This window comes from Elgaria multicarinata, chromosome 4 (genome assembly GCF_023053635.1).
Source record: "Elgaria multicarinata webbii isolate HBS135686 ecotype San Diego chromosome 4, rElgMul1.1.pri, whole genome shotgun sequence".
In the NCBI taxonomy this organism is placed as follows: domain Eukaryota; kingdom Metazoa; phylum Chordata; class Lepidosauria; order Squamata; family Anguidae; genus Elgaria; species Elgaria multicarinata.
In genome coordinates, this window is record NC_086174.1 from 66,336,743 (window position 1) to 66,361,769 (window position 25,027).

Below are 25,027 nucleotides of genomic sequence, written 5' to 3' on the forward strand. Positions count from 1 at the left end.
CTTTTCAAGAGGTGGCACTTGGCTTGAGAAGGGTGTGCTACTAGACAAGGCCTTCTGTGTGAGGTCAGTGTCGTCGCATTGGTCCTCTATTTAACTGACCACATTTGTGTGTTGCAAAATGATGAATGTATTGCTAGAAACTAGAAGCAGATACATAGAAAGATATGTACAAGAACTGTACTTGCATTTTCACTACACCAGCCTTCCACATCTTTCTACTCCATTAAAGCCAATTCAGAATTGTTTAAAGAGTATTGATATCCTATTAATGTACCTTTGTAATTTGCCACTCACAGAAGAATTAGTAACTGCCCATGGGCAAACACTTTTAATGTGACAGTTTCTATTTTGTATACTTTCTAAAAGTAACCTCTTTGAAGCTGATATCTGAATTTAACAACGTTGTAAAGGCTACAACACTGGCTTTAATGTGATCATATTCAATTCCCCTACAACAAACTGAATCCATGATTCTTCATCTCAACTGAATTAAGAGCTGCTTTTCTATGTAAAAAATTAATCATACTATGAAGTCTCTGCCTTTTAAGCATAAGCATACTAAATGTGGCACAACTGTCTTTTATTGTATTTGTTAAAAGGGAATTTATTTTATTTTATTTATTTAAACCACGGTGAGACTGCAGCACCTGCAACCTACATTTTGAATATGCAAAACCTGCCCGGGGTTGTCATGTCGTGTGAACCTGGCAAGTATGAGTTATGCGACAGCTAAACAACCTTTGCTTAACCCATGGTCTGTATAAGGTTGTTTAACACTCACATAACCCATGCTCACTAGGTTCTCACAACGTAACAACCCCTGAGCAGGAAGGGTCTTGGAATTGTTGTAGATCACAAGCTGAATATGAGCCAATAGTGTGATGTGGCTGCAAGGAAAGCAAATGCTATTTTGGGCTGCATTAATAGAAATATAGCTTCCAAATTACGCAAGGTACTGGTTTCCCTCTATTCAGCCTCATCTGAGTACTGCATCCAGTTCTGGGTAACACACTTCAAGAAGGATGCAGACAAGCTGAAGGAGGTTCAGAGGAGGACAATGAGGATAATCAGGGGTCTGGAAACAAAGCCCTATGAGGAGAGACTGAAAGAACTGGGCATGTTTAGCCTGGAGAAGAGAAGGCTGAGGGGAGATATGATAGCACTCTTCATGTACTTGAAAGGTTGTCACACGAAGAAGGGCCAGGATCTCTTCTCGATATCCCAGAGTACAGGACACGGAATAATGGGTTCAAGTTACAGGAAGCAAGGAAAAACTTTGTGACTGTTAGAGCAGTATGACAATGGAAGCACTTACCTAGGGAGGTAGGGAGGTCTCCCACACTAGAGGCATTCAAGATGCAGCTGGACAGCCATCTGTCAGGTATGCTTTAAATTGGATTCCTGCATTGAGCAGGGGGGTTGGATTCAAAGGCCTTATAGGCCTCTTCCAATTCTATTCTATGACTCTATGATATGCAATATGGTGGCCATGGGTTAGAACCCAGAAATGCAGGTTGCTTACCTGTAACTGTAGTTCTTCGAGTGGTCATCTGTGCATTCACACTTAATGGGGCTCTGCGCCTGCGCGGAGCCTCGATCGGACTTTTAATAGCTGAGAATTTTTGGGCGGGAACTCCTCCCCCCACCGTCAGGGCGTATATATATGATGTTCCCGCCCACTCCCTCAGTTCCTCGAGACCGACGACGATCTCTGGATTCAGGAGAACCATCATCGGTATAGAGAGGTATTGACACCGAAGTGGGGACAGTGGGAGGGTAGTGTGAATGCACAGATGACCACTCGAAGAACTACAGTTACAGGTAAGCAACCTGCATTTCTTCTTCGTGGTCTCTGTGCATCACACTTAATGGGGCGATTAGTAAGCTGACTTACCGGAGGCGGGTCGGTGTCTCACTGTAGAATTGATGAGAGCACAGCTTTCCCAAAGCGAGCCGTGGATCTTGCTTGGACATCCATCTTATAGTGTCTGATGAATGTGGAATGCGAAGCCCAAGTAGCTGCTTTGCAAAGGTCAATAAGGGGAATTCCTCTGGCGAATGCGGTAGAGGTTGCTACTCCCCGTGTAGAGTGGGCCTTCACTGTAGGTGGAAGGTCCCTTTTTGCAATTTTGTATGCTAGTTGGATCGTTTGTCGAATCCAGGTAGCAATACGTTGTTTGGAGACTGGTGTGCCCTTCTTAGGTTCGCCATAACAGATGAATAGTCTCTGTGAAGATCTGAAGGGCTGGGTTCTAGCTTTGTAGAACGCCACGGCTCTACGAACGTCTAATGAATGTAATTGTTTTTCCAGGTCAGAAGACGGGTCCGGAAGGAAGACTGGAAGAGAGATAGCCTCGTTGATGTGGAAATCTGATGCGACTTTTGGAAGGAAAGAGATGTCCGGTCGCAGGGACACTGATTCCTTGTGGAATGTCAGGTAAGGAGGGTTGATCCTTAGAGCTGGAAGTTCACTAACCCTTCTGGCTGAGGTTATGGCAACTAAGAATGCCACCTTCCATGAGAGATGTTGGAGGGTGCAGGATGCCATAGGTTCGAAAGGATGAGCGGTAAGTATCTTTAGAACTAGTGGTAGGTCCCATGTTGGTGCTTGATCCCTGAGAGGGGGTGCGAGGTTGTTTAGACCTCTAAGGAAAGACCGCACTAATGGGTGACGAAAAAGCGTGTAACCATCGACAGAGGAGCGAGTGTTCGATATGGCTGCTAAGTATACCTTAATCGATGAAGATTTAAGTCCCGAGTCGAAGAGGTTTGTCAGAAATTGAAGTATATCCGTTATTAGGCAATGGAGTGGATCAAGTGAATTGTTGGATGTGAATTGTTGGAAAGCTTTCCATTTAGAAGCATATGAGCGCCTTGTCGAAAGTCTTTTAGAGGCATCAAGGATTCTTTGGACCCGGGTAGGTATCGAGGTTACTGGTACATCCTCCATGCCGTGAGTTTCAGGGTTTTGAGGTCTGGGTGATGAACCATGTTGTGAGTGTGAGATATGAGGTTGTGTTTATTTATTTATTTATTTATTTAATTACATTTATATACCGCCCCACAGCCGAAGCTCTCTGGGCGGTTTACAACATTTAAATTGTTGTAACGGAACATTCCGTTACATTGTTGTAACGGAAGGTTGATATAGTGCCGTTGTGCCAAACGGAGGAGTGTGTGGAACCAGGTTTGACGTGGCCACCACGGTGCGATGACAATGGCATCTGTGTTGTCATTGGCGATTTTCGCTATGACCTTCGTGAGAAGGGGAAAAGGTGGGAACAGATAGAATAATGTCCCGGACCAGTGGAGTGAGAAAGCGTCCCCTAGTGACGCACGGTGCCATACTCTGGAGCAAAATTTGCTGCATGCAGTGTTCTGTGGGGAGGCGAACAGGTCTATGGTGGGCTGTCCCCATTTGAGAAATATAGAATGGCGAACTTCGGTTGCTAGTTCCCATTCGTGGGATGTCTTTGACGCACGGCTCAGGGAGTCTGCCAGGGTATTGGAGATACCTGCAATATGGACTGCGTTGAGCCGAATGTTCCTGGACATGGCCCAGGTCAGGATTTCGATAGTGAGGTTGACGAGGGGTGGCGAATGGGTGCCTCCCTGCTTGTTTAGGTGCCATAAAACGGATGTGTTGTCCGTTAGGATTTGTATGTACTGGTTTGTTATGATCAACTCGAATGCGATCATCACTTTCCAAACAGCAAGGAGTTCTAATTTGTTGATATGGAATTGTGTCTCTGTTGTAGACCAGCGGCCCTGAGCTTGGAGGGTGCTGCAATGGGCTCCCCATCCTGTGAGGGAAGCGTCTGTTGTGATGGTCTTTGTGTGAGAGGGAGTCAGGAATGGAATTCCTTGAGTTAGGTTCGATATGTCCATCCACCAGAGTAGGGATCGAGCTATGGTGTCTGGGATGGAGAGGCGGATCCGACGGCCGTCAGACTCGAAGTCGAAAACCTCTTGTAGCCAGAGTTGCGTGGGTCTCATTTTGAGATGTGCCCATTCTACCACAGCTACGGTTGCGGCCATGTGGCCTAGTAGTCTCTGAATGGTATGCGCAGTTGTGTGTCTGTTGTAAAAAACTGTGGAAGCGAGAGACAGAAGTTTGGTGGCTCTGTCTCTGGGAAGATAAGCTCTTCCTTTTTGAGAGTTCAGTTGCGCCCCGATGAACTGTATAGTTTGGCAAGGATGTAGGTTGGATTTTTCGGAATTGACGCAGAGACCGAGGTTGTCCAGGAGGCGAAGGGTGTAGTTGAGATCGGATTGGAGCTTGTCCTTCTTGATCGATACGATTAACCAATCGTCCAGATATGGGTAAATTTCGAGGCCCTGAGTCCTGAGGAATGCACATACGGGGGCCATGCATTTCGTGAAGACTCTGGGGGCAGAGGAGAGGCCGAATGGGAGGACTCTGAACTGGAAGACTTGTGACCCGATTGCGAAGCGGAGGTATTTTTGATGATTGGGGTGTATTTGGATATGAAAATATGCATCCTGGAGATCGATGAATGCGAACCATACTCCTTGCCGTAGAAGGGGTAGGATTGTCCCCAATGAGTTCATCCTGAATTTTTCGGTTGAAATGAATTTGTTTAGGGGGCGAAGATCTAAAATGGGGCGGAGTCCTCCGTTGTTTTTGGGGACGGTAAAATATCGGGAGAAGAAACCGCTCGAGAATGGATCGGTGGTTACTTGTTCTATAGCTCCTTTTTGGAGAAGAGTGGAGGTTTCTAATTTGAGGACTTGTGTGGGAGGGGTAATCTTTATGATTCCGAGTGGCAGTAGGGTGTTGAATTTTAAGTGGTATCCATTTGTTATAATGTTCAGTACCCATGCGTCTGTAGTAATGGAGGCCCAAGCATGACGAAACTGGGCTAACCTGTTGCCAAATTTCATGGGCGCAACCAAATGACCGTCAAAGATGACGTCTCTGGGGTGGGTCAGTATGACCTCGGTTTAGGGGCTTGGTACTGTTTACGTTGTTGTTGTGGTTGGTACCATGGAGTGCGCTCTGTGAATTGCCTACTATAATAGGGGTTTTGTTGCCTGAACCACTTACGAGGTCTGATGGCTTTTTGTGTTGGTGGCTGGCCGATTCCCATCTTTTTTGCCGTGGTTCGAGCCTTTTGTACAGAATCTAACTGGTCGTCCGTCTTAGAATTAAAGAGACCCTCTCCGTCGAAGGGAAGTTCTTCGATTCTGGTCCTGGCTTCGGGAGTGAGGCCTGCGGAACGTAACCATGCATGGCGGCGCAGTGCAATGGACCCGACCATGGACTTTGCGTGACAATCTGTCTGGTGGCGAGCCGTATTTATCTGGTGGCGGGAAAGCTTCATCACCTCTGATTGAAATACCCTTGCTAGCTCCCGTTGGTCTTCAGGGAGGTAGTCGCACAGGGATCCGATTTTGTCCCAGAGAAAAAGTTGGTATCTGGACATCATTGCTCCATAGTTAGAAACTCGGAGACCAAGGGCTGATGTAGAGTATAGTTTTCTTCCGAGAGCATCAAGTTTTCGACCCTCCTTATCGGTTGGTGCACTGTGCTGTCTATGTGTTTTCCCTTGTGCCGATTCTACTATTATGGAATTCAGGCGGGGATGTGAGAACAGGAAGGCGGCATCTTTCTCTTGTACCCTGTACATGGATTCGAGCCGTCTTGATGCCGAAGTGATGGTCACTGGGGTATCCCAAGTTTGTTGGATAGTTTGGAGGAGAGCCAGAAGGAGTGGAACCGATACTGGCACAGCGGAAGCCGTATAGATTGCGTCGTATACGGGATCCTTAACTTGTTCAATTTGTTGTTGGGCGTCAATGCCTAGGCTTTGAGCCATTCGGAGTACTTGGTCCGAAAAAATTCCAAGTTCTTCCGACGGGGATACCCTGCCCTTTGTCGGTACCGTGTCGGCTGGGGACGGCATGGATGGAGCGGGTGATGCAGTCGAAGATGAATCGGACTGATAGTCTTCCTCTGATAGAGGAGAAGCATGTCTGGTAGCTCGAGGTGGAGGCTGCTGACGGTGCGGTGGAGGTTGGAGTGGTCGGTCCCGTGGTGGGGATATTAGGTCCCTACGGGGGGCGGTCAGTGATGCTCCTCTTGGTGGTACTGGTGGAGGAGGCGTGGAAGACCTCGGTCTGGGTACGCGTGATAAAGGCTCATAGTACATATCCTGGTACCTCGGGCTTGGACGCTGTGGGTATCCCCTCCAATAATCATAAAGATGATGTGGAGGGTAATGTTCATAAAAACGATCCCAGTCTCTATGAGGTGACCTGGAGCGGGCACGGTATGGATCGTGTTCCGGTCGTTGGTAGGCATGCCGTTCCCTATCTCTGGAATGGGAATGCGAGGGTGAGCGGGGTGGAGTACGTTGGTTCCGAGGAGAAGCAGTAAAAGCTGCTTGGTTTGGTGGAACTGGTTGGTCTGGTGATGTCTCTCGGGTTCGAGTGACCGAGGTCGGATTTCGGTTGCGAGGAGGTAATTCCACAATCTCTCCTTCCGATGCGGTCAAGATAGGCTCGATAACCAGAGGAGGTAATGGAGACTGTATGTAGACGCGGTGTTTTCGTCGATGGATGCCATATTGAGTTGACGCCCGGCGTCGACTGTTTGAAGGGCTTTTTGCCACAAAAGAGATTTTAACCTGTCCGCTCTGTTTTTCCTTGCTTGTCTGGAAAAAGACATACAATGTTTGCAGGACTCGACAATATGGGTTTCTCCGAGGCACAGAAGGCAGAGATTGTGTCCGTCGGATGGCGGCAATTTACTGCCACACTGGCTGCATTTTGTAAACGGGGCCTTTGAGGCCATGCACTCAAGGACGCTATGGGCAACGTTACCCGTCTAATTTTCTATTCCTCTTTTCGTAATTATTTTCCAGAAGATGAAGAAAAAAGGAGGAAGAAGAGAAACGGACGAAGAAAAAACGAAGAAGAATCTCAGCAGAGGTGAGTATGAACACTCTAGTCCCGACGAAGCGAAAGCGGCGGCGGTCGAAGAGGAACTGAGGGAGTGGGCAGGAACATCATATATATACGCCCTGACGGTGGGGGGAGGAGTTCCCGCCCAAAAGTTCTCAGCTATTAAAAGTCCGATCGAGGCTCCGCGCAGGCGCAGAGCCCCATTAAGTGTGATGCACAGAGACCACGAAGAAGAACTCATGGGTTAAAGGGTGTCATCTGAACCTGGTTAATACTGGGAGCCAGGAATTGACAAGTCATCAATATTGGAATCCAGACTGTAACTCAAGAGACTCCATCCTATATCTTACTAGAGATGTGAAGGTCTGAAAAAAAAACTAGAAAGGTTTTTGGGGGGGAGCATCCCCCTGCCGCCATTTTTTCCGAATACTTTTTTGTTTTTTTCCTGGAAAATTGGAAAAAATGGGGGTGGGGGGAGTAAGAAAAAATGGATTATGGAATGTTTTATTTTAGCATGATGAATAAAATGTTTGAGACAAGCTGTTTATGTATTTGCTTCTCCAAATAATTTCTAAAAACTATGTATAGTATCAGATTATTACAATTTTGGTGCATTAAGGACAAGCAAGTCCTAGGTTGCAAACTGAGACTACAACTCTCAAATACAACAGCAAGATGCAATTCTACCTCTTGGGCGCACTGCCATTGAAGCAGAGACCGAAACTGATGGTGATAGCTATAGTTCAAAAATCAGTCGGATTAAATTTCATGAATATTCATTGAATCTTGGTCCTTCCTTTTTCTCAGTTTTTATGGGAATGTGTGCTTTATGCCTGCTTGACACTGTTGAGTCTTAGTGGAAACATATATATATATATATATATATATATATATATATATATTGTTACTAATGTTGATAGCTTTTTCAGTGTTTTTTTATTGTGGTTTTTTTTATTGTTTTTGCCTGCTCCTCGTAAACTGGCAAAATCAAAGATGCTCCTTACAGTTCAGGTGTTCCTTAAAGTTCAGGAGCTTGTAGCTCCATTTGTCACACAAAAAAGTAAAAATTAAAAAAAAATTCAATTTATAATAATTGTTTGAATACACTGTACTTTTAATATAACAAATATAATTATTTTATGCCAAACCAACTTGTACATAATTACATTTTATGTTCCTAAGTGCTAATATTGCATTCCCCCTCCCCAACATTTTCCCAAAATTTTTCATTTTTTCAGGGGGGAAACATCCCCCCCCCCAATTGCTTCAAAATTTCCAAAAATTCACATCTCTATATCTCACCAGAATCAACCACCAAGATCACCTTCTTTTCTATTTTATCCTGCTGGATGTTTGTAATTTGCTCTGTTCTCAAAATATGACACATGTCTTTCTACAAGAGACAAATTTGCATTCAGCATGCTCAAGGGGAAGAAAATGAAATTATTTTGTGCTCTTTACCTAAGTGAGCAATGAACAATCTAGTCATATTATAACAGCATAGTAGCCAACAATATGAACTCCGGGCCATACTGGTTTTACTGGCTTTCCTATCTGTTAAAAACCCCACTCCACCACAACCCCATCTGCCATATCAGAATATTACTATTTGCCTACTTTCAAGCCTGTCGAAAGGATTAAATGTGATGTTCTTGGAATACTTGGAATGTATCATATGAGGCCCTACTAAGATGTGTTACGAGTCATCCACAATTAGAATTGCCCAGAGCTTTTTTAAAAAATTAGTTAGTATTGCCCACATGGATTTGAAGATCAGGAAAGTGGTTTCCTGAGACAGCCTTCCCTAATGTAGTGCCCTTGTGATATTCTGGGCTGCAATTCAATGTCCATGTTGGCTGGGACTGTTGGGTGTCTGGAGGGTACCAGACTGAAGAAGGCTGTTCCAGGAGATAGTGTTTAATCCTTTTCTCCATTACCCTAACTTAATACATTCACAAGTTATTACCCATGGCATAGGGGGTGGGGAGAAAGAGGTTACAGATGTTGTAGGCAGTTGTGATCATGAGAATTTCAGAGTTCTTTCTATCCAGACATACATACTTCTAGCATAACTGAAGACTCAATATTATTTCAACCTGCATAAAATAATCATATGTACAAACAATTTGAATGCAAAAGTATCTGCTAATTTTTGCAAAATGTTTTATAATCCATTGTAAAAGTTAAGATAAGAATGGTAACTCAAAATTTTACTGCCTTCATAATATTATGCCTTAGGAAATTGTGCCTATTCATCTGTAAACAAGCTCTTCTGACAAACAGCTGCTCATCTTTTAAGATCTTACCTTTTTCTTGTCTCTCATGGACCCTTTGCCTCGGACCATTATCTTACATCCTGTTTCAGCCTCAAGTTGTTTAGCTGTTAGCCCTCTGGGCCCAAGGATTCTTCCAACGAAGTTAAACTGAAATTTTTTTAAAAAACAACAACTTAGTTGCCTCAAATGAAACACTACATGTTCACATAACAGCATGACTGTAGCCATATTAACAAAACCTTGTCTTGAATTACTGCTTCAAGATGGATAAAAATTAGTTTTTCTAAACAAGAGGTTTTATTAAATAGGATTTCAAAAAAAGGAAATTTAAAATATTTAGGCTACAATCCTATAGCCTCTGGGAGGCCGTCTCAGGGCCCATAGGCTTCTTCAGATCTCCACTGAGCTCAGATAGAAAGGGCCACCCTTAGAGAGGGGAGCTAACCTTGGAAACCTCCTCAAGCCCCCACAGAAACGTCCATATCCCTTACATCCCAAACATTGGGGCCCTGACATCAACAAAGGAATAATTGGGGTGGATTGAGAAAGACTTTTGATCCTGTGGATCCAAAGCACTCCCAGTTAGCAAACGTAGCCCAACACAGAAGAGAATTTACATCAGTCCTAAAGCTGGTGTAAATAATTTCCCTCCTTCCATTGTTTGTAAGGGATGGAAACTCAGTCAAGCCCCCATGCCACTCAGAACAGGAAGGGAAGGGAGAGAAAACACTGCTTCTCCCTCACTTCTACCCCGCACGCATGAGTCCAGCAAGAGCTTGGGTATGTTGGAGGCATTGGATCCGTCTGATAAGATTGCCCTGTAAGGTTTCTTCAAGTAGGATTTGTCCTATATGTTTCTCTTAAATAATACTTAAAGTTAAACAAGCTAGCTATAAGCATGCTAGTTAGCCCTGTTCAAAAATTGAATCAATGCCTTCTACCAAACTGAGATGAGGGGCTTTACTATGTGAACGGAGAAATTTTCTGATGACTTCTCAAAGATGAATATTGACACTCTACCCACTAAATATAGGCATGTCTTTCCCAAGCCAACACAACCAAAAAGAGATCATAGAATAGTATGTAAGAATCCTAGCCACTGAACTGACACCCCATGTGGCTGCAATCACTGCACGGGGCAAGTCTAAGCAGCATTATTTTATTTATTTATTTATTTATTTATTACATTTTTATACCGCCCAATAGCCGAAGCTCTCTGGGCGGTTCACAAAAATTAAAACCACAATAAAACAACCAACATGTTAAAAGCACAATTACAAAATACAGTATAAAAAGCACAACCAGAATTGACAACCACATTAGTCAAATGTGATGTAGAGTGAAATTGGGGGGGGGGGGGTTTCCTCTAAAGGGTTTTACCAACAGTCCAGAATTCTGCTAGCTTACCTTCTGGTAAGCAAGACAACCCCTGCCCTTTCAGCCTTCTTCCCATTCTAGGATCTGGAAAGGGGGTCAAGGCCATCATCCCTGCAATCATGCTGAGTTTCAAGGAGGAGGGGAGGGAAATTGCTCCTACAATCATTCTGAACTGAGCTACTTTGAGCACCCTGGCAGTGCACTGTAATTACAAAAGCAAATCTTCCCTTCACTAGCTTGCAGCTGGAAGAGTGGGGATTGTCCCAACCTCTTAGCCAAGGACAAGACCGCACCTCTTGGGTGAGGAATCCTGGCAAACAAGGGTTGGTTGGTTACAAAAGCCCGCCAAATGTTGCAACCTCCCCCATCCCTGCTCCATCAGGCCTGATTTTACCAAGTACAAGCTACATTGATAAGCACTCTTGAGAATTTGTTACATTTACTTTCCCTGCAGTACTTTTTGCCTCGCTATATGCTGAGCTTTGGAAAACACATTAAAGAACAATTTAAACAAGCTGAACCATCTGTTAGCTGTCTTTCCCAGTTTAATACACAAACTTGAACTATGTCAATTTTATACCTTATTCTGACAGCTCGTAAATGTCAGTCAAATGAAAATAATCCTACTTTTAAATCTTTTCACTATACCTGACATGTGCGAAACTAGAAACCAGTAGTCAATTCCCTTTGTGCTCTATGAATAAAGGAATAGCAACTAAAAAAACAAAATATAAGTAGTGAGAGGGGTTACACTATGAAGTTAGCAGATGTTCGTTTGTTAATATATTATTATTATTATTATTATTATTATTATTATTATTATTATTATTATTATTAAAAAAAACAAGCTAAGGCACACATTGAATTATAAAGTTAGATCTAGGAAATATTTCTAAATAGTACTGAATAATCCAGTCAGATCAAATAATTTATTTTCATTGAGCTGTTTACAACTGTCACCTTTCGAAGACACATATGTAAGAGTCAAAAAGCTACATAATGAAAGCAGTAACTCACAACTGTTCTCAACTGTACGCATTCATAACATTTATGTATTCAGGCGATACAAAAAATGTTCATTCCTGGACTACGTCAGTACTGCCTCACAAAAGAAATTTTAGATAAAGAAAATATAGAACATGGAAAAACTGTTTACTTTTATCATGGTAGTTACTTTAGGTACAACATAAACATTCTTCAGAAAGGAAACCACAAAGCCAATTCTTTTGAGATAACTCCTATTTTAAACAGTAAGTGGCATGATCTAAACAGAGTCCTATAGCTAGACAGGATAAAGCCCTGTCTAGCTAAGGCCATAGATATCATTATATTATAGTAAGTGTGATAGTGCCTAAATCATACTGGACTAAATCCAATATTACAGCTGAAGAAAAGAAGACTATCTCACTTAACATGTCACTGAATGACAGGAACAGAATACAAGTTAAGTTGGTATACAGTGTGTATGCTTATGAATACAGCTGATACAAATATTAAGACAATGGTAGCGAACCATTTCCATTGCCTTCATATTACATTCCCAATTGTTTCCCTGAGCACAAGACCAAACCATAAGCATAAAACAAACATGGGTTAAGTGATGGCGCTTATACAAACCAAAGCACAACATTTTAAGGCCAACCTTCTCTCAAATGTGAAATCCAAGCAAACATCAATAGTATCACAAGGAAACAGACATACCACTTAACAGAGCTTCCTTTCTCTTTGTTCTAAGATGTTGAACAGCTGTGCAATATCTTCTTCTTTTTTCAGAATCATCAATCATATATATCCCTTGTTATCTTAGCCAGAAATTTCACTGGTAATCAATTCCAAAGAATCTGGATTATTGTCTTATCACTGCTTCTCTAATCTGGACTAACCAGATTATCCCTGTGATCTTGATAAAATGAGTATTCTATACAGCAGCAGGTGTTCCCATGCTTTAAAAGGGGTTTAAAGCAAAACAACGGCTAAAAATGTAGTAGGAGATTTGGAATGAATTACTAAATCCGTTAAATCCATGTTATTCACCTCTAATAACCTATGTACAGAAGAATTGGAGAGTTTAACCAGGAAACAGCTCAACAGATCAAATGCATACGTCTTGAATGGTTTTCAGGGTCAATATAATAATGCAGTGTTTTTAACAAAGCTATGGCATTATTAATAATGTCTTTAATATATCCAGTTAGAAGGTTGCATTATCAGATATCTTTGGCAAATCATTTCTGTAAGAGATGGCCTTGTTATTTATGTACAAAATAATCAGAAGGGGATTCAAAATGAAATGGAAAATATTTTCTAGCCTGCACCACATCCCCAATCCAAGGCTTCTGACTGAAATTCCTTGCCTTGCCTCAGATTCCCAATCCTTTCCCCAAAACCTGCTAAAGAGAGTTGGGAGATCTTCTGTAACAGCTTTCAATCCAGCATGAAGAGCTGCCATTCAATAAAGTCTATTTTGATTTGAAATATTTGTATCTTACTTCTTAATACCACTTATCAAAGTGGCCAACAGTATAAACATACAACAAAACAGTCAACACAATTAAAAACTAAAGCTGGATAAACATAGCAACAACGTTTTAGTAAGCTTTTAGTATGCTTTTAGGATGTTTTAACAATGTATACTGTATTTTTAATCAGTATATTTACATGGAAACACAGGAGTGTTTCCCTGTGTTAAGGATGAAGAGTACATACAGCATTCCACAATGTTAAGGCCGTAATTGGGGGTGGGTCATTCTGATGTTCATAAAATGAAAAATGTTTCACCAATCTTTTTGAAAATGAGATCTGCCAGAAAGAAATACTTGTTTTACATACCCTGCGTGTTTCAAGAACATTGCTGAAATATTGAGGGCAGGATGGCAGTTCAAAGTACCAAGGTGGGGAAAGCCTTTCTGGCTCAAAATGACTTTCTTCTTCTGGGTGGCGACCATTTTTTTGCACACTAAAAGCTCCGAATTGGGACCCTTACCCTTCAATCCAGTGGTAGGATCTCGTCCCCCTGTCTTCTAGTTGGTGGAATGGCTTTTCTTTTTTCAAAATTCACTTCTGTTGATTTTTAATGAATATATTTCTTTGCCCCATTAAAGTCAATGGAGGCCTGATAGAGCAGAGCATGTTCAGTTGCGTTGCTCTCCCCCCTCCATCCTGTCTCGGATAGATTGGAATGTTGGAAATAAGATGGCCGCCTGGCTCATCTAGCAGCCATTTCCTTTTGCAGTTGAGCCAAGGCCCTGTCTGGGCCCTCTCCTTCCCCACAGTGCTGAGGAGGCCAGGGAGGGAGAGAGAAATGATCTGCCTTGCTTGGAGGGAGGCCCTTCCCTGGCCTCCAAGGAAAAAGAAAACCTGGCTGGCTCAGGTAGGGGTTTGATAGAAGGATTGACTTTGCTGTATGTCTGTGATTGTGAAGAGGGAGGGGGGGTGTTTGAGTTTGAAGTGCTGGTGCATCCTCCTTAATTCAAAGTAAAGAATATATGGCAAACTTTCCTTTGGGGTGGCAGTTCCACACCCAAGCTTCTTATAAAGTTTAAACTTTATGGAAAGAAATATTGAGACTAGGAATGAGAGGAGGCCTATCTGCCATGAGTTTAAACTTCTTCAGGTAGTGTGTGTTTCTTTAAAAGGTGCTGAACTACATGTTAAGCTTTCTTTTATAGATTTGTGTGTGTGTATTTTGAATTTGAACACAGATATAGGTCTCTTAAAAAAATTCTGGTGTGAAGGAAGGTGAATTGTTTTGGTTGTACATAGAAAATATTTAACTTTCTCTGTGTACCTTCTTATAAGCTAAATCTGCTTTATGTTTGTATGAAAGGAAAACGTTTTCTAAATATACATCCATGAATCTTATACCCAAAGCATTACTTCACACCAAAGAAATGGTTAAGGGACCTAGTTTTTGCTACAACCTGGCACCCTCCAGTTACTGTAGACTTAGATTCACAGAATCATAGAATTCAGTGCCCCACCCCCAGTAGTTGAAGTAGTCTAGGGCATGTAGTCCTTTTCGTCCTCGTCTTCATTTTATGTCTGAGATTTAAAAGATATCTGGTCATCCGTTATACTAATTTTAAAATACTGCTTCCAAAAACTGCATTTGCCTTTTATGCTGCAACCTTACACTGTTAGCTCACATTGAGAAATTGATTCAAAAGGTGAGCTTCTTTCCACCTGCCAATCCCAAAGTACACCCAAGTCATATGGGATAGGTGCTTTGGGATAGCCAGGTGGAAAGAACGTAACCTTTTGGGTGGATTTCTCAATGTGAGCGAACAGTGTAAGGTTGCAGCATAAAAGGCAAATGCAGTTTTGGGAAGCAGTATTTTAAAATTCATTTAAATCTCTGATGTGCGTATTACATGTGACTTTCAAGTCATGTGTAATAGGCATGTCTGAGCTTTAAAAGATATCTGGTCATCCGTTACACAAAGCCATGAAATTCAATAAACAAAAAACCTACAGTTTACAAAACAACGTTAAGGCTGTACAGTTTTCAACCAAACACCAAAAAACAGGGAAATTGGGAGTTAAGGCCCACAAGACTTAACGCCACATCCTCCCTAAGGAGGCAAAAAGTACCAGTGAAATTCTCATTCTCCCAAAGCAGATAAACCATGAGGACAGGATGGAGAATAGGATACGCAGAGGTGACTGTGGGGTTGTGGAAACTGATGACAAACAACTTAGAGCCACCTACTTCTCTTTTTTTGTTTAGAACAGCCCTTCTCCAACCTCGTGCCCTCCAAAGGTGTTGGACTGCAACTCCCATCATTGCAAGTCAGTATGTCCCATGGTCAGGAATGCTGCAACTTATACTCTCAAACATCTAGAGGGAAGCAGGCTATCATATGCGGAGGTGACTGTGGGGTTGTGGAAAACTGGTTGAGGAATGCTGTTCTAGAGCAAGGGCAGGCAGAATGTAGATCACAAGATGTTTCGAAGTTCAACTCATAAAAGTCCCTGTCAGCATGGACAATGATCAGGAATGTTGTGACCGCAGAGGATTTTACTTACGTGCTCAGCATTGTGAGATCAAAGACAGAGCTAACACCTAACAGATTCATGTGTAAGGATTATTTTAAAACCATTGAAGAAAATGTTTTTTGTCCTCACCATAACATGGAAGTTGCAGTGCAACACATCTGGAGAGCACCAGGCTGGAGAAGGTTAACTTATACTTGGCTCCTATACATGTCTTCTCAGAACTCAGTGCCGCTGAGTTTACTAGAGTTTCCTCCCAAGTGGTATAGGATTGCAAACTAATTTCATCTGAAAGGAGTTCAAGACAACCAAACTAATCCTTTTCTGCTCCTCTGATGAGATGACGTATTGTGGGGAGTGAACAGTATATTTTGTATGAACACATTTTAAGAGGGGGGGGGGGGGGGAAACATTGGTTCTTTGAAGGGCAGGGTATTGACCAAAAGTTAAAAATGCTAGCCCTTGCTCTGGTTCTACATCTCCAACAAATAGTGCCCCTTCTGTTATCAATCGTGCTGCTCTATGCGAGATGTGTGTGAGAAAAAAAATATTGTGTGCAGCACCTGTATTTGGTAAGGATACAGAACAGCATTCCTGACCATGGGACATACTGACTTGTAATGATGGGAGTTGTAGTCCAACACCTTTGGAGGGCACGAGGTTGGGGAAGGGCTGCTCTAAACAAAAAAAGAGAAGTAGGTGGCTCTAAGTTGTTTGTCATCAGTTTTCCACAACCCCACAGTCACCTCTGCGTATCCTATTCTCCATCCTGTCCTCATGGTTTATCTGCTTTGGGAGAATGAGAATTTCACTGGTACTTTCTGCCTCCTTAGGGAGGATGTGGCGTTAAGGCTTGTGGGCCTTAACTCCCAATTTCCCTGCTTTTTGGTGCTTAGTTGAAAACTGTACAGCCTTAACGTTGTTTTGTAAACCGTAGGTTTTTTGTTTATTGAATATGTATTTCATACTTACTGTTGTTCCCCGCCTCGATCCAAACAGAGAGGCGGGTAAGAAATAAATGTTGTAGTAGTAGTAGTATGTAACATTAAAAGCAGAAAAGAACAGCAATGATTCAGTCTCTTTCTGAAGATTAGTTGAGATGGGTCTAGGAGTTCAACACAAGGTACCACAACTAAAAAGGCCCTATACTCTCATAATGACCATGGAACACTCTTACGCTTCTTAGATTATCTTAATAGTTGAGTAAATTCATGTGGAAGACATTAATCACAGAGCTAAGGAGGTTGTCACTCACAGCGCAACATCTCAGGCCCCCCACTAGCTAGCCCAGATTCCCCCACTTTCAAGTTAAAGGAAAGAGAAAGTCTCTAACTCCTGTAGAACACAAAATATGAGGCAAAACATTGAGACACATTCCAATCGTTTTTTGAGAAATGGCCAATCGTTTTGTTCTAACATTTTGGGAGAAATGAGCCAGTTAACACCATTCAGTGTATTTAGTCAATGAATGAAATCACAACTGTGATCAAGATTTGGCCACAGAGATACAGTGAAGACTTGTCTGCAGAAGGAACTTGCTGGCTCATTTTGCCCCCTCCCCTTTCTCCCCTTTGTTCTACCCTTACAGAATAGTGATTACCATCTATAGAAAACAGTTGGTAAATACAGAGTTTTAATGTAGCTGTGACTGGGCAATTGCATAGAGAGGCCCAAACAATGGCTAGCAGGAATAGCACAGGGTTCACATTCTTTGTAGCTCAGGTGTTATTTCATGCAAAAAAGGGGGCTACTGCATTTGTAAACTTTTTTTTTTAAAAAAAACCACCTGCCAATGTTATACCCATAACAGTCCAGTTAGCGCAATCAACATGGCTTAAACAAACCACAGTTGCGTATTTGAGCAATGGCGCATGCCAGGCACCATTTGCCTAATTACCCATCTGGGCACAGCTTGGCATGTCATCCAAACCGAGGCAGCACAGCTTATTTCAGAGAGAAACACCCCCACCCCCACCCCAAAACCAAAAAGCCGTGGATTATTTGAGGGTTGTCTGGATGACACAATTACTGGGCGGGTAATTAAGGTAAATGGGGACTTGCGCATGCCACATATTAAACAAGCCTCCATGGCTTGTTTAAGCCACAGTGATCATGCAAACCAGATCACTGTGTGCACAGGGAGGGGGGCACTGTGGCTGACTATGGGTTACAACAGCTTTACAAATTAAGTCTATGGCTGTTATCCCCATATTTCTTTGGCTATGGGGCAATACAGAAATACAATAAATGACACTGATTGCTGGGAGAGAGATTAGTGTATGATAGTACTGCAGTGTGTGGCCCAGAGTTGTTGACTTGTCCACTAGCAGGTTGTGGTGGGGGGTTTTTTAAGGAAATACACCTGCAGAGCAGGCAGCTGTGAAGTACTTAATGAAAAGAATGCTTTCTCATTCAATTTTTTCTGCATTTAATTTCCTTCTGACATCACTGTTTAGAATTTCCATACCACCACCACATGTACTGTATACTTTTGTAAACTGCCCAGAGAGCTTCGGCTATGGGGTGGTATATAAATGCAATAAATAATAAATAATATATAAACCTGAACATTCCAAATAATATTTCATGCCACAAAAAAAATGTTAGTCTTTAAGGTGCCACAAGACTCTTCGTTGGTTTTTGCTGTTGATAAACTTTCTTTGTTTTGATGTTCATGCAAAAGATGGGAGCATATAAGTGGGGCACATGAGAAGATTATTTTTTCAAATTTTAATATGAGTTATAGGAGTTAATGTCAGCCTTCAAGTTCTCTCCCCAGGGTCTCTATGAGAGAAATTTCCAAGTAGGACTCTGCCAGCCATGTTCTTGCTCTGCAGCTAGACCAGAGGATCTACTGCTGCTGTCAAATGAGTTTTTGCTTTCACTGTTCTACTGGCTCCTAGCACCCCACAGCAATGTCCAATAGCCAAGCATAACAGTTCCTCTTCCTTCTGCTGCTGTTTTTATCTGGTGGAGCTTTTATATTGTATTTTATACTATGGTTTTATACTGTTGTTTTATACTTTGAATGTTTTTAATTTTGGTGAACCGCCCAGAGAGCTCCGGCTATTGGGCGGTATAGAAATGCAATAAATAAATAAATAAATAAATAAATAAATAAATAAGACGATGAAACAGGCATACACATACATACTGATGAAGGAAATGAGACAGACTGCAGTGAGGAGGAAGATTAATAGTTTAATAGTTTAATAGTTTAATTAGTTTTGGTTGCTGTGTTGGTTCCATATACCATTACCTTACAAAGTTACCGAATGAGTGGTGATAGGTGATAGGGGGGCACTTGAAGAAGGAGAGGGTAATAGGGAGTTCTTATTGGTCTTTACCATCTCTACCTATAAAGCTGAAAGTATGTGTGTGGGATGTATGTCCAGAAATGTTTACCCACTTCCATATGAGTTAGATGAGTTGGAACGCTGATAGTTCTGGCAGTACAATGTACCAGAAAAATCTAAAAATATGAAATTTTGGATTTTAAGTATTTTAAAAGAAGTTAATTAAAAAAACAGGCTTATACCTAAAATTCCCAGCATGCCTTGGGTGGAACTCCCAGCATGCCTTTGAGGCCAGAATTACTGGTTTTTAGAGGCCAGTGTGAGTGCACAGGTGGGTGGCCACTGCATGCCTTTCACAACCCAGGCTCCGAAGGTTCGTCTCAAGCAGTCAACCCAATTCCACATAAAAGGAAACAACCCATACAAATGGGCGGCATCCATTTGCGGTGCCTCCTCTCACCTGCTGTGCGTAGTTTTAAAATCATAACTAGATAAAACAGCGTGACAAAAGCATGACTTTGTGAGGCCAAATTCTGAACATGCTCAAAGACACCCCGTCCTCATATCGCTGTTTTCTCTGAATCTAGGGCAAATACGTGCACAGCTCTTGCCCTTGAGAGGGAGGGTGGGGAGGCACTCTGTGCATGCCCAGAAACAGGCCCCACGAAGGAGGACAGTGCAGGGGCCTGGCCCAGCCCTTCAGTACAGGCTCCTGATGGAGCACTTGATGGGCAAGGAGTGTGGGCCAAGGCAGTCCCAGCAGGACTTGACCAGAGCTGGGCATGACCACTGACAGCCGCTTACCTCCACTCATTGGCGATGCTACTCATCAACGCTCTATCAAGGAGAAGGACCAGCAACGAGGAGAGAAGCGCCTCTCAGAGGATGCAGGTAACTGCAGGCTTCCAAAGGTATGCTGGGAGGTATAGTACTGGCATGCAGAATGGTTGATTTTAAATAAGGCACAGGTTAGCAAACCAGGTCACTATGAGCAAACTAAGTCGCTATCTCTCATTTCTTACTCAGAACTCACTTGCCTGACCTCTCACTGTTTTTGTTCCCCTTCTACCTGACTTTCTCCAACTGCCACTAACCCCGCCCACCATTCCATTCTAGCCTCAGCTTATGCCTACAACTCCCAGCATGCCTTGAGCAATTTAATGTGTTTAAAAGTTAACTCACAGGCCTAACGCCAGCCTACTATTTTAGAAGATTACCTTGCAGACATATCTTAGGTTGCCCGAGCAATGTCAGTTATATCAGCTAGTAACTGATAATTTTTTTAAAAAAAAACCCATAGAAAAAATAATCCTTTACTTTTATTTTTACTGCTAAGATAGTTCATAATTTCAGAACTGATATGCAAAGTTCCAGTTCTGTGCAAAGAGAATTGCTATGGCTCCAACCATAATGAATGGTCTGATTTGGGCTTGGCAGTCAGATTGGATATTTTAAGATGCAGGAAGGCAGCCCCTACACGGTGGTACCAGTTTCAGCCATGTACCTTATGACATAATTCATGGTCCCCATTACCCCTTTTTTGGAGGGGTCTGAGAGGGGTTAAGCCCCAACAAAGTCAGTGAGATTGGACAGCTAGAATCACATACACTGTTCCCCAACAGATACTGCTTGTTTCATTGTTGTACCTTATAACGTAATTATTGTCCCCATAAAGTGGTTTTGTGGGGCTGCCACCCCCTAAACGCCCCAGAGCCTGCTCATAAGAATGGAAGTTTTTGAGATGTCACAACTTTTGAAAGATGTCTAGATAGCCAAACCATTTGTACCTTAAAATGTAAGTATTTTATTTATTTATTATTTATTTTATTTATTTACAATATTTATAAACCGCTCAATTATCTAACAGAGATTCCAGAGCGGTGAACATAGGGTATAAACAGTAAAAGATTTTAAAAACAAATTAAAATTGTTCAATTTAAAAACAAAGGAACCAGAAAAACTGTGGCTAGTCAGTTGAGGAAGGCTTCTCGAAACAGGTTTCCACAGAGAAGGGTCCACTACACTAGAGGCTCTTCTCCTGATGGATTGCAATCAGGCCATAGGTCCATGTGGAACCACCAGGAGCATGCCCTCCAATGACCTCAGTCATTGGAGATGGTGGGAGAAGGCATTCTTGGACTACAGGCTTCGACAGGAAGGGAACAGCCAGCAATGTAACAGTTCAAGGAAGCAGCCTCGCAAGCAAATCAATGATGATGTCTATGAGAAGTTTTTGTAGTGAGGGAGAGTCCTCTAGGGGGTGGTTAGCCTCTGCTGCCCCCACCACCACCAAACACACACTTCAATTGCCATTGCCACTGGGGATACTGGATACATCTTGTCTCTAGAGCACATGCATGTAAATAAGTGAACACAGTAATGCAACTCACATATGTCTATTTTACATGCCAGGGAAGAGTTTCTAGCAATAATTTGAAAAAAGTTAACTTACAACAATAAATCAAATGGTGGAGGGGTGGGTTATATGGACCACAGGTTGTGTATTAGAGCAAGGTTATGTTTTAGACTACAGAACAGCAAAGAAACGGAATCTAGTTATTTGAATAAACTACAAGATTACATGCAAAGCAATGTATTTACCATTTACAGTGGAACTTATTTCTCATAATAGTTACACAGTGAACATAAAGGCATCTCACCATTTATGTTTATTTCAACAAATTGCATGACCTTCACTGTCAGTAAGCAGAGTGATAAGCTCACCAGCTGTTTCCCTCCGTGGGCTACAATGCATTCTCTTCCTTTTTAAGGCCAATGTACCCCTGCAACAAACAGCAGAGCTTAAGCCAGCTGCTAGAATGTCACAAACATATATTTAGCTCTGATCTCATTTATTGCCTTTCCTCAGTGACAACTATGCTAGCACTCTTCTAACTCTTGCCTGCTGACATTCTTTACCAAGCTCACACCACTTCACTAGATACACAACCACAAAGCAGAGGCCTTTATTTGTCATCAAGACACATGCATTCTAGACTCCGTGTTACTGTATTTATCAGTTCTTTTAACTACATAGAAACAATCTTCACACTTGCAAACAGGTACACTATTGACCCATTGATTTTAGCAAGTTTTGTGTATAGCTAATTCCTATGTGCAAATTCATGTAATACATTTGGAAAGTGTGGAGCTATTACACACCATGTGATAGTATCAGTCACCATAAAACCCTCAAGCTGATGGGGTTTTTTAAACATGTTTTATTCTTATTCAAAGATCACCACATTCTCAGGGAGGAACAATACGCTGCATCTAGTTCTAAGATTAACCTCAAGATTGGATTATTCCAATCCGGTCTATATGGGCCTGCCCTTAAGACTGGTCCAGAAGCTGCAGCTAATGCAGAATGAAACAAATAGGTTAACAACTAGTGCAGCTTAATGTGAACATACTATTGCCTGCACTAAATGTTGCCAAGGTAGATTTAAGGTTGTTGTATTAGTGTACAAAACCATACAACTCAGCACCAGGTTACCTCAAGGAACGTCTCCCCTTATATGAACTCCCCCAGGAAACTACATACTTCAGGGGAGGCCCTGTTCTCCATGCTGTGGCCTACCAATTTTCATTTGGTAATGACATGGAGACAGGCCTTCTCTGCAGTGGTGCTCGCCCCATGGAATGATCTCTCCTCTGAGGTACGTCAGGCCTCAATGCATGTTTTAGGTGTTTACTGAAAACTTATCTGTTTGCTTTGGCTTTCCCATCCATGAACCTTGATACTATTGTGTTTATGTATATGGTATTTTTTGTTTTTATTCATTTGTAAACTAGTTCAAGGTTTGTTTCAAATTAGAACCAATGCATAAATATTGCTGCTATTATTATTATTATTATTATTATTATTATTATTATTATTATTATTATTATTATTATTCCCCACTCCCCAGTCTGAGGATTTATTTTACCTAAAGACCTGAGATGTGGTGCGGATCACAGAACCACACATAATATGTAGTTACACCCTCAGTTCCAAACCCAACCACAATCCCATATTAAATTACTTGCATAGTAGCTTCACAAATGGAATTTACAACACTCAAGACTTAGGCCTGGCTGAGATCTCAGAGCCAAACCTTTGTTGCATTGTAAGGAACATGTTTTCAGGTTTCACCCTGCACCCTTCTCCCATTACGTATTCCAGTTCTATCACTTCCCAACTTGCAGTATCCATTGTTTGCCATGGCATCTGAATTAGGCCAACTATAATTACCAAGGGGAGGAACTGTAGTATGCAAAGGGAGGAGTGAGAAGAGAATGTGCAAGAGTGAAACATCAGAACCAGACCTTAGTGTACCCCACTCTGTTCAGAACGTAAACAAGCATACACTTTTAATTATCAAATATGTAAGCATTTTAAAACACAAATGCACAATTTGGGTAAAATCCAGTTTTCCAGCACTCATTTTGTTGTGCTAGCACGAATGACCACTAGCGCTTCCTAGAGCAACCCCAGAAATTACCTGAAGCTAGCCTTTCCAGAATAGGAAAGGTTATATTTAAAAACTTTTAAAAGTAAACTGAGACAGTAAATTTGTAATTATTGCCTGAATGGATTAGAACTATGTTAAATGACTGCTACAGCATCTAGAGAACAAAACCCAAACTATCAAGAATGAAATATTTCTTTTAGAATTTAAGACAAAGTATTTATATATTGTTGCCCAAAATGATTTCTGAAAAATATGTAATAGTTTTATAGAAAGACTAGATGTAAACTGTCTGGAAATAATGAAGCCATGGGGAAAAACGGTTTTTTAATGAACTCTGTAAGATTCGCAACATAGTTATAACTTACATTTCTTAATTACAGATAAAGCATATTTTACTGATAGACATTTATGCTCAGTTTCCCAACATGTGAGTAGAGTCATGATTGTGCATTCCTGACCGTAAATGTGCATAATCCAACACTGTTCAATTTTTTAACAAAAAACAAAAACAGTCCTTGGAAAAAAATGGAACCCCCCACTTCCCCCTGGGTCTTCACATCTCTAGATTGCACTATCTCTAAAGAATCTGGTTACCCATCTGAGGACACTGTGGGTTTAAACTTGCCAATGGAGACCAAAATAATACCCCTAGTGCACAACGCCTCCCACCAGTTGTTGCTGGTGTACCAGTTGCAACCCCTCCTCAAGAGGCCTGACCTGGCTGTAGTTTTACATGTTGTAGTAATCTCCAGTTCAGGCATGAGCACTCTGTTGTACTTGAAGCTGCTTTTCACGACTGCCATGAAACTACAGTTTGTCCAATACCAATCTGCTTGACTACCACCTAAGACCAGACAATGGGAACATATATAAATGGTTTTTAAACAGCAGCATTGCCTCCCAGTCCATTTCCAAGCTGGAGTGCTGGTGCCTACCTTTAAGCCCAAAATGGCCTGGGACTGAGGAGTATGGGCCTGCCCTCAGGTGTGGGGACTTGATCTATGTGCCATCTTCTGAAGGATAGCCTTGTCTGGCTCCTACTCAGACATCATTTTAGCCAACAGATGTTGTTGTCAAGCCTTTTAAACTCACGATTAAATTGTTCTTTATCCTACTCTTTATGCTCTTACGCTTTTACTATAGAGCCACTTTTATTGTTGTGCTATTTATTTATTATAAACATCTATATACCACAGTCTTATCTGTTAAAAAAAAGCAATCAAGGCAATGTACAGCAATTAAAACAATAAAACCTTGCAACAATAAAACCAAGAACTTTTAAAACAGTAAAAATATTTTTAAAATTACTGGCCTGTTGACTTTGTAGTTTTAAACTTTTTATAACTTGTTCACCATGGGAGCAGCAACAGTGAAGATGCACTTTTAATTCTTATAAAGCATAAATCAACACTGAATATTTAAGTAAATCCAAGATTTGTGCCATTTTTCTCAGCATGCTTGAATATATATTTTCATCACTGTAGGAATTCTTTTAAGATTAAACTCGGGCTGCCAATGGCTGCATTTCCTCATGGGTATTGGGAGTCTGCATATGAACATTAGGCAGGGCCAAAGCCAGTGGTGAGCTGGAACAGAGCCAAAAGTGGGTGGGTTCTGCCACTCCCTTTTCTCTCTCTCCCTCTTTCTTCCCACACAGCAGGTTGCTAGGGAAGTGACAGATGGTTTTAACTGATTGCAAACAGAG

At 41.8% G+C, this 25,027-nt stretch overlaps 1 protein-coding gene across 5 annotated transcripts in view; it reads right to left on the minus strand.

Moving 5' to 3' along the window:
• The window catches only part of QKI (QKI, KH domain containing RNA binding), a 155,063-nt gene that overhangs the window by 85,402 nt on the left and 44,634 nt on the right, over positions 1-25,027 (minus strand). For all 5 annotated transcript variants that reach the window (XR_010025374.1, XR_010025373.1, XM_063124463.1 and 2 more), the window contains exon 3: positions 9,234-9,350. Coding sequence is in view for 3 of the 5 variants with exons in the window: in XM_063124463.1 (XP_062980533.1) it covers positions 9,234-9,350 (117 nt within the window). In the remaining 2 variants the exon portion in view is untranslated. The remainder of the gene's footprint in view (positions 1-9,233; positions 9,351-25,027) is intronic.